The sequence below is a fragment of the Sinocyclocheilus rhinocerous genome, unplaced genomic scaffold, assembly GCF_001515625.1.
Source record: "Sinocyclocheilus rhinocerous isolate Xijiao unplaced genomic scaffold, SAMN03320098_v1.1 scaffold320, whole genome shotgun sequence".
NCBI classification, from domain to species: domain Eukaryota; kingdom Metazoa; phylum Chordata; class Actinopteri; order Cypriniformes; family Cyprinidae; genus Sinocyclocheilus; species Sinocyclocheilus rhinocerous.
In genome coordinates, this window is record NW_015638606.1 from 908605 (window position 1) to 925429 (window position 16825).

Sequence of the window (16825 nt, forward strand, 5' to 3'; positions counted from 1 at the left end):
CTAAATGCCAACAGCTCGCGTGCTCAACACAACCCAGCGTTACAATGTGCCATAATTCCAGCCAATCAGAGACAGAGGCTGCTAAATTCTGATTGGCTGCCTTGACAACCAATCACAACATTCCTTGCATTACTTCGACAGCAGTAGAGGAAAAATACAGTGCATGCATAATTATTATGCAAGTTGATATTCTGATCATATTTTTTCCAAGCACATTTGACCAATTCCAAACGACATCAATCTTAATAACTACTATTAATCTTGTATTTAATAATTTATAATTGATATATAATTATTCATGAAGGTTGGAAGTGAAAAATGTCTTATATTCAGGTGTGCATAATTATTAAGCAGGTCACCTCTGACCTACGTTACGGTTGAACCACTGATGGCAGATGGACTATTCTGACGATGTCTTTCATACTTTTCTGGACCTTGACAGTGTAATTTACTTGGCAGTCAATCGGGAAATCACAAGCCCCGGTTTTCATCCAAAATATCTTAAATTGTGTTCCGAAGACGAACAAAGCTTTTACGGGTTTGGAACGACATGGGGTGTAATGTCTAGTGACGTAAATATTAAAGCTATCTAATCTCTTTTTTTGATGGATGCAAAACAATAAAAGATAATTCAGGACAAATAAATATTTCTGGCATCAACACTTCACATTATGCAATAGTTTAAAAAAATATCAAAACATTATGAATATGGCCAGACAGCCTTGTAAACCAAAGGAGTTTTTTTTTTATTTTTTATAAAAAATAATTAAGATTTGTATATAAACTTACAAACTATGAATATGACCAGATAAGTCATATTTGAAACCTTGTAAAACAAAGAATGTTTTTTAATAAAAATTTATTAAGATTTGTATATAAAATATATTACAAACTCATCTGGTTGACAGACCTTCACACAGCATACATCATCATAACACCCAACCTTGTAACACACAACCTTGGAAAAAGGTTCGCCCCCTTGCGTCAGTATTTTGTTGAACCACCTTTTGCTTTAATTACAGCCTTTAGTCTGTTGGGATATGTTTCTACTAACTTTGCACATCTAGACTTTGCATTATTTGAAGTGAAGTGACGTGACATGTGGCCAAGTATGGTGACCCATACTCGGAATTAGTGCTCTGCATTTATCCCATCCAAAGTGCGCACACACACAGCAGTGAACACACACACACCGTGAACACACACCCGGAGCAGTGGGCAGCCATTTTTTGAAGGTGGGAGAGAGCGCTGTACATTCACTCCCTGCCGGTACGAGACTCGAACCCGCAACCTTTGGGTTACGAGTCCGACTCTCTAACCATTAGGCCACGACTTGCCCACTCTTATTTGCAGAACTGCGCAAGGTCAGTTAAATTTGATGGTGAGCGTTTGTGGACTGTAGTCCTCAAGTCATTCCATAGCTTTTCAATGGGGTTTAAGTCTGGGCTCTGACTAGGCCATGCAAGGACATTCACCTTTTTTTTCATTCAACCAGTGGTCAGTTTTGCTGGTAAAGGTAAACCTTCCCATTGACAACTTTCTGGCAGAGGGCAGCAGATTTTCCTCAAGAATTTTATTGTATTTTGCCCCATCCATTTTTCCTTCTATCCTGACAAGTGCTCCAGTCCCTGCTGCAGAGAAACACCCCCATAACAGGATATTACCACCTCCATGCTTTACTGTAGCAATGATGTTATTTGGATGGTGAGCTGTATTAGATTTCCGCCAGACATATCATTTGGTGTTGTGGCCTTTCTTGAGTAGTGCCTTTTTTTCTTGCAACCCTCCCATACAAGCCACATTTGTGGAGAATTTGTGATATTGTTGTCACATGCACACATTGACCAGTCTTTGTCATAAATTCCCGCAACTGCTTCAGAGTTGTTGTAGGCCTCTTGGTAGCCTTTCTGACCAGTTTGCTCCTGGCTATTTCATCCAGTTTGGAGCGACGCCCGCATCCAGGGAGGGTCTGTGTTGTACCAAATACCTTCCACTTCTTAATAATAGACTTAACTGTGCTTCTAGGCATTGATAAAGCCTTTGAATTTTTTTTGTATCCATCTCCTGACTTGTGCCTGTCCACAATTTTATCCCGGAGATCTTTTGACTGCCTTGCCTCCCATAGTTGATTGTTTGCTTCAGTTGCACTACAAAGGACTGAAATGCTCAAGAAATGCTCTTTTCATGCTTGGCTAATCAAAATGACCACAGCTGATCACAGTTGAAAGTCAAATGGCTTTGTGTGCCATTGAGAAGGTGATTAGCTACACCTGATTGAGTTTACAGGTCATTTTTAGGAGGGGGTGATCCTTTTTCCAACTTTTGACATGTTGGTTTTATATCTTTCTCTGGAATGTTATAAGTTGCACTGAGTAAATACAGTTGGATAAAACAAAAACTGTGTCCGTCTTCATTTCAGGCTGCAAAGCAACAAAATGTGATTATTTTAAATATATATCTATATATGTTTATATAGATATATATAGATAGATACATATATAGATATATAGATTAGGGTTGGGCCGATAGACGATGCCATCGTCCATCGCCAATGGCTGACAGACATCACGATGTTAAGCTGACATTGTGATTCTTTCCCCCCACCCCCTCTCCCGCAATCTGCAGCATCCCAGTTCCGTGTTCGGAAAGGAAATGAAGTGTACTACGGAAACCCTAAAGGGAATAAATAGCCTACGAAGATGGGAGGATAAAAAAAATATTTAAATACTTTTTCTCTCAATTATATCGTTGGGTAAGTATAGGCAACTGTATATAAATTTCGGACATCAGGGAGCCGCTATTGAAACCGCTTTCGATTGTGCGCTCTCATTTTACTTTCACTTTCACTTTTGAGATTCGCGATCACAAGGACTCTATACTATGGAGCGGCAGTACTTACCACACATTTGACAAGATTAGATGTTTGTCATTGGTGCTCAGGATCTGCAAATCATTCGCCATCATCCTATCAGACATTTCTCCTTACTCTGTGTATGTGGTAAGTGAACTTTCATGTACTGTAATGCAACAGGCTACCGCTAGCAAGCGGCTAACCTTTTAGTGGCTCCGTAGAACGCATTATTTGTTTCACGCTTCGGGCACACCACCAATCCCCCCCACCCCCACCCGATGTCATTGTCCATCACTATGTTTCACTGTAGACATCGTCCGATGCCAATTTGGTAGACATCGCCCAACCCTAATATAGATATATTCTCATTACATTTCAGGTCAAAGAAATAGATCCAGATTATGTTATGAATTTAGTTATTACCTATTTCCTTTCCTAATCCAGAGTTTTTGAGAGAACCTGCAGATGATACCACTGCGCAGGTCTTGAACGGGCCAATATCAGCAGTTATTTGGCGCAGAGGTAACTGAGAGGCCAAGGGCAACCCAGAAAATGGCTCCATATCTGGTGTTAAAGTTGCAATCTGAACCATCTCCTTGATTTGACAAAGAAGTTCAGGGCCACTGAGTTTAGAACGACGTGCTGCACTCTCAGGTCCAGGGTAGCGAACTCCATATTTATTCATTGCCTAAAATAAAAACATAAAAAACTATGATAGATAGATAGATCACATTTCATTTGTTGCAATTAACACTTGGTATTAGGTAGTATTTTGTATTTTTACATGTGCAGTAGAACTTCATCCTCAGAGGATTATGTAAAATTTTACACAATCCTCTGAGGATGAAGCTCGCCTGCATATGTAAAAAATACAAAACACTACCTAATACTAACTGAAGAGACTTCATGCCTTGGTGATCAGCAGTTGCAGTCCTTGAAGTTTGTTACTGTGTTTTCATGTTAAGGCTTTTAGATGTTTTTGAGTTTCCCTCACCTGAAAGTTCTGCACCACCTTCCTCAGCCTTTTTCCCAGCATGCTACTTGACATCTCTTCATTCCAGACCTCTCTGAGTGCTCCATTAGGGCCAAAAACAACAGCATCCCCACTTGCGGCACCCACATCTCCTCTCCGTCGGCCTCCAAAAATAGTCTCTAAAGCACGTCTCAGCGGTCGTGCCAGAAGCCAGTAAAATAGCCCATGGTCTCTTTGTTTGCCGCTGAGGTTGCGGTCCTTAGTATTGCTCTCCATTGAGTAGTTAGAAGACGACAGGATGGGAATAGGCTTTTGAGGATCTCCAGGAATGATACCTGGAAGCTTTTGAGGGTCAGTATACATGGGTTTCGACCCTCCTGTTCCCCGCAATACCTTCAATAGATCAGTGTCACTTTTAGTAAGGATGCATTTTACATTTTTGACTATACAGGGTGTTGCTGGGTGTTACAGGGTGTGACAGCTCTTTCAATATTTATTAAAAATCTACAAGTTGGAAAGTTTGATTTAAAATAGTTTACAAAAGCAAGAAAAAGTGAATTAGTAAGTAGATTAGTTTACCTGTTCAATTTATTATCCCCTAAAACCTCTGTAGCCCATTTAGCCACTTGTTAGCAACCGCCTTTTTAAAACACATGAAAGCTTAAAAACAATCACAAATAGCGATTTGCTGATGTTTGCTGTAGAATAAAACATAAAAACTTGAGCTTGTCTTAACCACAGCTTGTCTTATCTCAGGGAATCAAGGTCGAGGTTACGCAAGTAACCGGATCATTCACTATCGAACGGTCTCTCCTGTTGCGTTAACACGCTATGGGGAATGCATCCAATAGCGCCGTGCTACGCAAATGCAGAATGCAGCCGCTCTGCGAGCCCAGTCCCGGAGCACTCTTACTGAGGACTCCTATAAGCATGAGCACATAATGAGACCCGAGCCGTTAGGCTGAGTACTACATAACTTGACCTTTTCCACTTGCAAAGGGAATTAGGTAGACTTAAGCGGAAAAGATCCGTGCCTGCAGGGCAGGGACATCCAAGTTACAGAATCTGGCAAAGGTAGACAGCAATGACCAACCGGCGACCGCACAAATCTCACCAATAGAAATCCCACTGGACCAAGCCCAGGAGGAGGCCATTCCTCTGGTGGAGTGAGCCCTCACACCTGTAGGGCATTGCAAGCCTGCTGAGGCGTAAGCCAAGGCTATAGCATCCACTATCCAGCAAATCTCTGCTTCGTGACCGGCAGAACATTTAGAGTGGCCTCCGAAGCATACAAAGAGCTGCTGTGAGTGTCTGAATGGGCCAGAGCGCTCAACATACACTCTAAGGGACCGAACTAGGCAGAGTGGGTTGGGACCCTGCTCACCGTCTGCAACCGGGAGTGCCAGAAGGGTGATAACTTGAGCTCTGAACGGAGTGGAGAGCACTTTCGGCACATAGCCATGTCTCAGTTTGAGGACGATTCTACAGTCGTTAGGCCCAAACTCAAGGCAGGAAGCACTGACTGACAGTCCTTGAAAGTCAGCCTCTAGCTTGACTGTCGCTAAAGCCAAAAGCAGGGTGGTCTTAAACGACATGGGCCACAGATCGGCCGGCTGGAGCCGCTCAAAGGGAGGGCCCCGTAGGGCTCTGAGGACTACAGATAAGTCACAAGTCGGCACTGTATGAGGGCAAGGAGGATTCAATCTCCGCGCTCACCTCAGAAATGAAACGACCAAGTCGTTTCTACCGACTGATTGGCCAGCCACGAGAGAGTGATTCACCGTGTTGGCTGTCACATACACCTTGAGCGTGGATGGGGTGCGCCCCTTATCCAGCAGCTCTTGTAGGAAAGTTAGCACATGGGACACGTCACAAGAGGACGGGTCCTGGCTCTGTGCTATACAATAGTCAGAGAAGACTGCAACAGGCGAGTGCTGGGCCAATTGTGGGCCAGGGCATCTCGCTGTCTCGAGAAATAAATTGGGCAGTGAGAGTTGTCTTCTGAGGTGAAGAGGTCCACCTCTGCCCTCCCGAAGACAGACCAAATCATTTGAATCGTTTGAGGATGTAGTCTCCATTCTCCTGGAGATGCATTGTCTCTGGACAGCATATCTGCCCCTTGGTTCAGTCTGCCCGGCACGCTCTTATTGAGAGGAGTTTGCCTTGAGCCCATAACAAGAGGCATCAAGCCAACCTGTAAACCTTGGTGATTGATGTAGGCTACCACCGTCAGGACGTGGTGCCCCTTTAAGGCTGGCAGGAAGGTTTTTAGGGCCAGGAAAACTGCCATCATTTCAAGGCAGTTGATGTGCAAGCGCTGCTCCAGGTTTGACCTGGAGCCAAACGCCGGTCTGCCCTCGTACAGAGCTCCCCAACCCAAGTTGGAGGCATCTGTTGTGACCACCTTCCTTCTGGAGGTCAGTCCCATTTGGACGCCTGATTGAAACAGGCAAGACGTTTTGCAGGCTGCTGGGCGGATGGGGTCTTCTGGTGTCTTGAACCAGCCGCCGCACTGGAGTGCTTTGGCAAGAAGTAATGCAGAGCCTGCAAGGTCTTCTGTGCCGCTGTACAACGCTCAGCAAACCCATCTAGGGCAGGGCCGAATAATCCTTTAGACGAGACTGATGAGTCGAGGAAGGTGACCTTGTCAGCGTCCCTGATCTCAGATTCAGCCAAAGGTGGCTCTCCAGCACCACCAGATTGGCCATGGCCGTGCCGATCGCCTGCACTGTTGCCTTGGTAGAGCACAGAGCCAGGTCGGTTGCTATGCGCAGTTCCTTAAAGGCGTCAGAATCCTGGCCAGACTCGTCCATGGAATGGAGACGTTTGGCCTGAAACACCTGGAGTACCACCATCGTATGCAGAGCTGAGCCAGCCTGGCCAGCCGCTGCATAAGCCCTGCCAAGGCTGATGTAGTCCTGCAGGGCTTGGATGGATGCACTGCATGGACTTTCAACCCAAGGGCCTATTGAGGGCGCAGATGAGCAGCGACCGCCTCTTCCAGAGGGGGGGAGCTTGCTATAGCCTCTTTCTTCAGCGGCGTCAACAGTGGTGAGAGCGGTGGAAGTAGAGGGATTAACACGGGCCAAGTAGGGGGTGTAGCGTCTGGACCAATCAGACACACCATTTTTCATTTGATTTAACAGGTGCGCCACGTCCTGGTGAACTCTTCATGAACTGCCGGCAGGAACGGAGCAGACCGATGGCGGGAGGATCACTGATGGTGTCCCTTCATGTTCCACTCATCGAGAAGGCTGTGGGCAGGCTCTTCCGGAGCCGACCAAGCCAGGCCAAGATCCTCCACAGCCTTAGACAGAACGCAGATCAGCTCGCTGTCCACGCTTGATCATGTTGTTTGCATCAGAGGCGGGGATTCGGGCTCTTCGCTGGAACACGTCCACTCTTCAGCATCCGATGCTGTTAATGACATGGAGTCATCAGTGGCGATCTCCTCCTCAGACATGCCGAAGGATATCAGGTCACTCGCAGCCAACAAGGGGCATTGATCCTCACGCGTGAAGCACTCCGGCGATTCGAGGTGATGAGGGGAGAGTGAAGCACCCATGTGAGTTCACTCGAGCCCAGTGAAAAGACCCTGCTGCTTTGCTGTTTCTTCCTCCTATGGGAGGGAGGAAACGGGAGAGCAGAGTGGGGAGGACCACCTTCATGGAAGAAGGCGTTCCGTGAGCATAGAAGGGCGAGACTCATACTCTTGCAATGAAAGCATGTTGCCTCTGCGTGGGCACTGCCCAGACAGGCGACACACTCACTGTGCCCGTCTGCATCATGCTGGGGATCCCTGCAACAAGCCACACTCGCGGTGTGACAACGTCGCTGGAAATTTGCTCTTTTAAGCGCTGGATGGCCAAAGGGGAAGGCTTCTTGCTTCTTCCTCTGCCGGGGCTCCTTCTACGGCGGCGAGCAGCAGGCTGAGCAGAGCTCTTCTTCTTCTCTTGGCTTCTCGATCACAGAGTCAGCGAAGAGATGATCTCGTCGAAGGAGAAAAATTCTGATGAAAAGTCACTCTGAGCCAACTTATTTAGCAGTCGGCTCCTCCCCTTCTGGCAGGCTAGAGCACTATTGGTTTGTGCAACTACACAAGCGTGAACAAATCAGGCTTTAGTAACGGAGTAAACAGGAGTTTCCCCATAGCGTGTTAACGCAACAGGAGAGACCGTTCGATAGGGAACCTTATTTTCGGGCTTTAGGACTCATTTCTACAGCACTCTAATGATCAAATTCAGTGGAGCAGAAGGTCGTGTGAGGAAAGGAATCTTGACATACCTTAACAATTGTGTGCGTTCTTGGCTGAGCTCGAGTTCTCGCCTTAACCCCAAAAATGGCATCTGTGACAGGTATGCTGTTTTCAGCGCAAAAGGTGTACAGGAGAGCCATAGTCATACAGAACAGTGCCATGCACAGGGCCCCTCGACGGGCCCGGCGTCTCAACCGCCAAAGTAGGCTAACACGATCCATGGCAGCCCCTGGGATCTGGATAATGAATCACAGACAATATTAGCAAATTAAAGGAAGCCCTCTGCAAAAGGAGTTTGCAGATACATAGAAGCATATGCATGGATTCATTTGAATTGAAGACAGTAGAAAATAGTTTGAAATGGTCAAATATTTACTTTGAAGTCCTGTTAAGGTCAGGTTAGAAATTAAATTAGTGTGAAGGAAAAAGCATGTTTAACACACTAGAGAATTTCTGTGTAATTGTAGTGGATTATATTGTAGGGTCCTTTTGATGTGATTTTGATATGTTAAACTGTTCGGTTAAATATGTAAAATACTTAATAAGTAACTTCGGTTGCCCTACATTTAAGCTAGCAGAGTTCAGTAATGCAGTTCAGCTGTCTGGAATATGTTTGATATCTCTAGATTCTCTTTCAACCAAGAACTTAAAGGGAGCGGACAAATTAGTTTAATAAATTGTGGTAGTTCCATTGGGGTTAGCCTAAAAAAAGACCATTTAAAGTAATACTTTTACAAAACAAAAAAAATACCCTGATTAAAGGGAATATTTAAAAAAGTAGTTACACAGAACAAATTTTGTATTATTTTTTTTTAATGGCAGTAATCAAAACCTCATATATAAACATGATGTGTGAAGAATGCTTAACAGTTAATGCCCACTGGTGCTCTTTAAGGGATATTCAGCTCAATGCAAATATGGTAGTCCATGGCATTCAAAGTAGGACATAAAATATAAAAAGTCTATGAAATCATGGCTTTCAACCATACAAAATGAAAACCGCTACATAACATCTAAGAAGCTTTCATCAGGGTATAAAAAAGCATCACTGAGAGTCTTATAAGATGTAGCTAAATAATATATTGTGACAGTATCACAAGACATAACAATACCATCACATGACAAAAACACCAAATTCAAAGTCAAGGAAAGGTTACATTAATATATAATGAAATCTGTTCAGTTTAATACATTTGTCTGTCCTTTAATCCAGTTGATCTTAATGGTCAAGCAATGAATTGTTGGGTACATTTAATAAGTATAGATAGACATTATGTAGAACAAGTTTGCAATTTCTGAAACAGATCTTTAAATATAATGATTTCTGGTGTGCGTGTTCATGAGAGACAGAGAGAATGAAAGAACATGAAACAGCATAAGAGAGATGAAGCAGTCAATGATTGTGTAATCTTCAGATTAATCAGAGACTCATCTGAAGGCAGATGACAGGTAACTGTTGCATCAAATACAGGCATTTTACTTTATGGTAAGTGATACTGCAAGCAAACGCTTTAAACCTGGTAGAAACAAATTACTGCAACTCATCCTTCATCTGGAAAGGTCAACTATAGTATAGATTCAGTCGTATGGTGAGAACATTTACTGTTTTGCCAGCAAACTGTTCAAGCACAAAACCTTTTCATAACCCACTGGATAGATGGTATCACAAACATTATGAATTATGTATATATTCATTATGGTTAGTTACACAAGTAAGTGTATTTTCTAATGTGGCAGCTTGTAGCCTGTATTTTTGTAACATTTCATTCTTTCAGGAGCAAGGGTTTGAAACATGCATCAGAAGTATTGTTCATGCTTAGTAGTTAACTAATGTTAACTAATGAACCTTATTGTAAAGTGTTACCATAACAACGAACAGTTGTATTTTTATTACGTTAACAAATATAATAGGCCTAAATATTAACGTTATAGCAAATGTATTGCTCATTGTTAATGTTAGTTAATGCATTAACTAATGTTAACTAAAGGAAGTTTATTGTAAAGCATTACCTCAGTCTGAGACAACGGGGCTCTGCAGTTGATTTCTTAATTAAGTGTCTCTGTCAATTCACGCAGATCGAGGACCGCAGTGCAAATTATGCAGTTGTGGCGAACAGGATCTAGCACGTTTATGTGTTTCTTTCCTCAAAGGATGGATCTATTTAGCGAATCAAACACTACTGATGCTAATGATGCTTAAAACACGCTTGGCTCAGAAGTTTCTGATATAAATTCATCACCCGATGGTGGTCTGGCTTCATTTAAGTTTGACGATTCGGATTCAGTGCTAAGACTTAGTTTCAATTGGGATATTCAATATATAGGCCTATTTATTAAAGAATTGATATTTGTTTCGCTAAGAATTTTGTACTAAGAAATTTTAACTTGTGAAAATAGTACCAAAGCATATATATATATATATATATATATATACACACACATGTATATATAAATTAATTAATCTAATTGACTACATTTAATTAACTAATTTAATTAACGTAATTAACTAAATTTGGCCGTGAAAATACCCACAAAAGATTATTTAAAGTTATTATTGTGTTAAATTAGAAAGTATAAGTAGTAGGGCTGGGCAAGTTAACGCGTTATTAACGCCGACAATTATTTTATCGCACGTTAATGCAGTTTTTTATTATTATGAAAGTCCGTTGCTCACTGGCTCTGAATACACATACAGACAAACCATGGGTCACAGGAGGGGTAAGTGTCATCACGTGTCTCAACCTGAGAGCATTTGGGGTGGGCCTAAGACTGCAGCAGCGCTCACGACTTCTGACTCGTTTTGTTAACTTTGTGGTTTATTATTTTGAGTCGTTTGGGACGCGGTAACACACGGCCCTCTCACAATATATTGCTTTACAGATCTATCACTTTTGCCGCTCAGAAATGTTCACGCAATCATGCTGCACATATCAGAAGTTCAGCGCTCCGGCGCGGTTATCGCTCACACTACATGTGTACCGCGCCTGAGCCCAACTGGCCCACCTCTTCCTACCGAGCCAGGGATGGCTTAACGAACCGTGCCCGAGCGCGGCACGGAGTGATCACACTAGTCAAACGAACTGGGCTTTGGGGGTCAAACGCGCTTTGGCACGGTTAAGATTGCCTAGTGTAAAAGTACACCCTTATTCTCCCGCATCCCATACACACGAGTCTCTACCCGCCCGCACTCGCCCATCAAGTGTTGTCCCACGCCGCACTCTGCTGCGTTGTGTCCCACGGGAGTCCAGGTCTCTACACGGAAGGTGCCTGTTATAATGTTATGATAGAGGCTCTGGACTCTGAGCATAACTTATTTTTCTATAACAAACTATAAAATATTTTCTATAAAAACGTCAATGCCCTGGCAGTAGCAAATAGCGTTGGTTTTATATTTAATTTGATTACATTAATGTTATAAGTTGAGATTTACAAGAACTATTTGAACTGCTATGTAAAAGGAATACTGCTGTAAAAAAGCAGCTTATTTAGTTAAGTGTTTGCAAACCAAATGTTATTGCACTTTTGTTCATATAGCACTAATTTTAAATGAAAAAAGTGCACAATACACTACTTTTGAATTAATTATTGAATTTTGTGCATAACAATGCGATTAATCGCGGTTAATCGCAGAAAATCATGCGATAAAAAATTCTAATCGTTGCCCAGCACTAATAAGTAGACATTACAAATTTAGAAAGAAATATTTTATTCGACTCAACATAAAATGTATTACACATAAACGTTTAGGCTACAATGGTCTAACATAAACGATGGAACATAAAATAAGATAATTTGTAATTTGATCATTTCTCAGTATTTTTTGTTCATGCAATGAAAGTAACCAAAACAGCTTGGTTATAAACATTCTTCAAAATACCTTCTATGTAAGAAAGTAAGTCATTCAGGTTTGAAAAGACATGAGGGTGAGTAAATGATTTGGGATAGGGCCAACGTCTCTCTCTATGAATGGGCCTTTGAATCATTGGTTCACACGATTCGTTCAAAACAAGTATTCATTCAGAAACTAAGCACCGCTATTGCTCACAGACGCATAGTTCTGCGGTGGCTTCATTGGTAATATTTTCGTTGGCAAAATTGAGAAAAAACACAATATTGTTTTTAAAATATAACACAATATTAACTTCTTATTTACTGAACTGTTGTATAAAATAGCATTTGCGCACTTGCTATTTGTGACAAAAACAGCACTTGTGTGATATTGCTCTCACTGCTCTGTGATATCGCTTATCATGTGATTTAATGAGACAAAAACTCATACAGTGGCATTTTTGCCCCAATATCTTAAATTTTAGGGCATAACTGCATTTATGGAGTTGTTGCCCTGCATCATATTTGTCAACAGGCAACTGTAGGAAATGTAACATGACGTACAGGTCTAGGGGCGGGGACAGTGCGTTAACTGCGTTAAAATATTTTAATTGCGTTATTTTTTCATTACTAATTAATTAACACTTTAAGTATATATATATATATATATATATATATACTTATGAACATCTCTGAGTTTGCATAGTCAAATACTTATACATGGATTTACAAATGAATGGTTAGTTAATATATTAAATCTTACCTTTTTTTATTCAAGAAATTACCTAAGCTATATATAAGCCTATATAGTGTCCTTGATAGTATAAATAAATACAAATTGGGCAACATATTAAACATACAGGCAGAGCTATGGCTACATACACACTGTCTACAAATAATACATAAATAAGGTTATCAGACAATGTGGCTTTTATAGGTTTGGATGCGACATGAGAATGTTCATATAAAAAATAACTATGCACAGGCCTGATTAATGCAACCGCGTTCTGTTTTACATAACACGCAGAGTAAATATAAAAATAACTGAATAAATATATAAAGTGAGGCATGTGCGTGTAGGTTAATTCTGTGTTTGTTTGTTTTTCAAAAACGTCTAAATGCATTGAGAAATGATGCTGCGTGGATGAGACAAATATAAAAATCATGCCTACCTTGTATCTCATATTTTTCTGATGCTTTATTCTTGGTTAGTTCAATCAGTGTCCTCCAGTGCCCGGTCTTGGCATTTTATTTAATGCATAGGCCTACAGATAAGCTATATTGTATACTAAAAAGCTATTTTGTATAATCCTGTAGTATAATAACCTGAATCACAAATAAGACTTTTCCCTTTTCCCTTCCGAAAAGATGCTCTACGACTTGACATCTATATATAGATGATCATTACGCGCTGATGCATGTTGGTAAACCGCCATGTTTATATACTGCATAATAGCTGCTGCGTTGATTGTTCAATCGGATGTCTCGAGCAGAAGAAGGCTGTCGTACGGTTTTATCGCATGCGACTGCAGATGTGAATGCAGCAGATTCTGTAGCTCAGTCTTTGCCAATATCGCTGATAATATCTGAGCTTCTGACATCAAACAGGCACAAATGCATACAGCATTGTGTGGTTAAAAGAATCAGTTAAATGCAGAAAAAAAATATTTAACGCTCTTAGTGGCTTTAACATTAAATGAACGTTAACGTTGCACTTTCTCCGTCTTCATTCCATGCGGTCAGGCACAAATGTAGCATTATTAATTGTTTTGTTAAAATACTACACTGTATATCAGCCAACGTGTTGTCCGTGTTAAATCGTGAGTTGCTTACATGTTAATTTCGTTCAGTTGAATGGAACCATCTTTAATCTGCAACGTTGTTCGTAATGTCGTTGTCAGGTTCCATAGTGTAGCGGTTATCACGTCTGCTTTACACGCAGAAGGTCCTGGGTTCGAGCCCCAGTGGAACCACGGTTTTTAACAGGATGATGTTTTAGAACGCATATATAGTTTTACTTACATTTAGCAGACGCAGACTGCTTTTATTTACTTTATCAGTTTATAGTTTCTTTATCAGTGTATCCTGCATTCAGCATTGATGTTAGGGCCATTAATGTCTGTATACCCACCTTATTCCAGTTATTTTAGCTGTACAAACAGTGCATTAACTGTAAAGAGCTTATTTCCGTATTTAAAAATAAGGTGTATGCGGTGTTTTCTACCAGGGGTCTGTGGGGCCTCTGAAGTTATTCCATAGGGGCTTTGAAGAAATAAAACATACAAAACTAATATCTACTAACCATTTTGACTAATGATCAGCGTATGTTATTCTTAAATGAAGTTATTATATATTAAAGGGTATGATTTTATTGTAGTCACCAGCAGAAAAATTATTACCGAAAAAGTGGAGATGCCGGGGATTGAACCCGGGACCTCATACATGCGAAGCATGCGCTCTACCACTGAGCTACATCCCCACGTGACTTTTTTCAAGTGTGTAGCACTTACAGAGACACACATACAGAATTTTACCGGAAAAACCGTTACATTAAAAACCTTTTACCGGTAGATAACTTAAAAAGTTTTCTGAAATTAACCCTACTACACTTAAAAGTTACACTTCAAAAGCTGAAAGAAGAAACATTGCTAATGTTGAACATGAAAATACAAAGGGTTTCTTCTAAACGTGTGAACAGTGTTGGCAACTGTCACGCATTTGCCGTGACACACCAGATTCAAGACCAAATTACAATAACGCAAAATAAATAACGAAACCTGCTCACAGGATTTCCCAACCAGAACAGGACCTAATTGGTCTGAAACAGTTACTCCCGATCGGAAACAATTACAAAACAAAGTGTAAAATGCTGATTTCCAAATACTGTAATTTTCTGCGTATTTTTTTCTACAGCACTGCAAGAGCTTGCAGCGCCATCCAGCGGACACCCTTAGCATCTCAGCCAGCCTGAGCCAGGGTCCAAAATTAACATTCGCCAAGCACCAAAGGCAAGTAAAAGTCGGCTTGGCGAGTATATTCTTGGGTGCAAAAAAAGTACCAAAAAATTATACTTAAGTTAAAGTACAGATGCTCAGTGAACATTTTACTCAATTAAAAGTACAAGTATCTGGCCAAAAACATACATGAGTAAAAGTAAAAAATAAATAAATAAAAAGGTACAGCTTTACAGAAGTGTATTTAAAAAAGTAGAAATACCCTAGCAACAATCAATCAATTAATGAGAAACAGAGAGAGGAGATTCTTGTAATTACGTAAAAATAAATAGCATAAAATATTTTGTCAGTGGGGATACAAGATTTGGTTAAAAGGAGAAAACAAAACAAACCACAATGGCTGCATGTCAAAAACTTCTAGTGCATACAACAACAATTAAAATGCAGCACAGTTGAGCACAAAAATACCAGCCTTTAAAGGGAAACTCCATCCTTTACACCCTCATGCTATCTATGTATATGATTTTTATTCTTCAGATGGACTCTAACAAAAGATTTTTGAAAAGTGTACAGGACGTCCAAAGATGATGCTTCAAAAACTATAAAGTGAGCATGGCAGTAATCCATTACTATTTTAAACTTCACCGTCATGATCACTTTGTGTGGTTTTTGAAGCAGGCTCATACACTTGAATTATGCACTAAAAATCTTCTTTTTTTTTTTTCTTTTTTTTGTGAAGAAAGAAAGTCATATACATCTGGGATGGCATCAGGTGCATAAATGGTGAAAGAATTTTCATTTTTGGATGGAGTATCCCTTTAATGAGCCAGATGTGATGCAGCAGCCAGAAACATTCCAGACAGAATACAAGAATGTGTGTTGAATTAATGATGAGTGACATATAATTAAAACATACACTACTGACTTTTTGAAAAGCCACTTTTTGTGTTGTCTATTCTGTGCTCCAGTCTGTAACAATAGTGAATCTTTTAATTGTTTATTTGGTGGATTTAAAGGTTTGTTTGTTTGTTTTTTAATTATGATGTTAAATTATAATGTAATTAATTGTGATTAATTAATTAGATTAATTAATGAGCAGATCGTGTAATTATTTAGATTAAAATAATTCATTGACAATCCTAATTGTTACTAAATATATCATTATAATACCACCTATCCACTCCCTGTAAGAACATCAAGATGATTTGCAGTTAATTTAACATATAATGTGCATTTAAATACTTTTGGAGATTTATAACATTTAATTAAAAACTCAATCATGGCCACCAAAATATTCTCATCACTGATTTTATTTGTACCCAATCTTGTGCATTTAGCCAATATAGATAGAAATTTCCCTGATGAAAGTTATAACTGAAGTTGAAATGCGTGTACTTAATGTGCAAAAACAGCGTGCATGTATGAGATTGTTTACCATATTTAATGTGCATAAGATTGAACAAAATAAAATGTAAAATATGTACTTTCAAAGTTTAAATAAAATTTTAAGGAGTTAAAAGTGTTTTTTCTTTGGAAATGTAATCAGGTAAAGATACTAGTAGTCAGTTTAAATTGTACTCGAGTAAAGTGTTATCAAAATTGTGAAAAAATGTATAAATAAAAAATTAAAATTGTCATTATTTACTCATCCTTTATTTACTCATTTACTCACCCATGTTGTTCCATACTAGTATACTTATTGAAGTCAATGACTACTAGCAACAGTTTGGTTACCAACATTCTTCAAAAATAACTTTTGGGTTCAACGGAAGAAAAAAATTCATGGTTTGGAACAATATGAGTGTGAGTAAATGATGACAGAATTGTCATTTTGGGGTGAACTATCCCTGTAACCCAGTTTATTGTTTATTGACTACTATAGTAGTAGTCATGCCAGTCATGGGTTTATCTCTTACAGTATAATATATATTACTATAGTAATACATATACTGTATATATATATA

The 16825-nt window shown here is 40.1% G+C and overlaps 1 protein-coding gene and 2 non-coding genes across 3 annotated transcripts in view; 1 reads left to right on the forward strand and 2 right to left on the reverse strand.

Annotated features, from left to right (window-relative positions):
• The window catches only part of LOC107749927 (beta-galactoside alpha-2,6-sialyltransferase 1-like), an 18516-nt gene extending 4979 nt beyond the window's left edge, over nt 1-13537 (reverse strand). Inside the window, exons 1-4 of the mRNA XM_016565165.1 lie at nt 13080-13537; nt 8109-8315; nt 3846-4217; nt 3275-3539 (exon numbers count right to left, since the gene is read on the reverse strand). Of these exons, the coding sequence (XP_016420651.1) occupies nt 3275-3539; nt 3846-4217; nt 8109-8315; nt 13080-13091 (856 nt within the window). The 5' untranslated portion in view covers nt 13092-13537. The remainder of the gene's footprint in view (nt 1-3274; nt 3540-3845; nt 4218-8108; nt 8316-13079) is intronic.
• A 270-nt stretch (nt 13538-13807) lies between these two features.
• Nucleotides 13808-13880, forward strand: trnav-uac (transfer RNA valine (anticodon UAC)). The gene has a single exon. It is a non-coding gene; the product is annotated as a tRNA-Val (tRNA).
• Nucleotides 13881-14314: 434 nt separating this feature from the next.
• On the reverse strand, nt 14315-14386 carry trnaa-cgc (transfer RNA alanine (anticodon CGC)). Its single transcript has one exon. It is a non-coding gene; the product is annotated as a tRNA-Ala (tRNA).
• Between the last annotated feature and the right edge of the window lie 2439 nt (nt 14387-16825).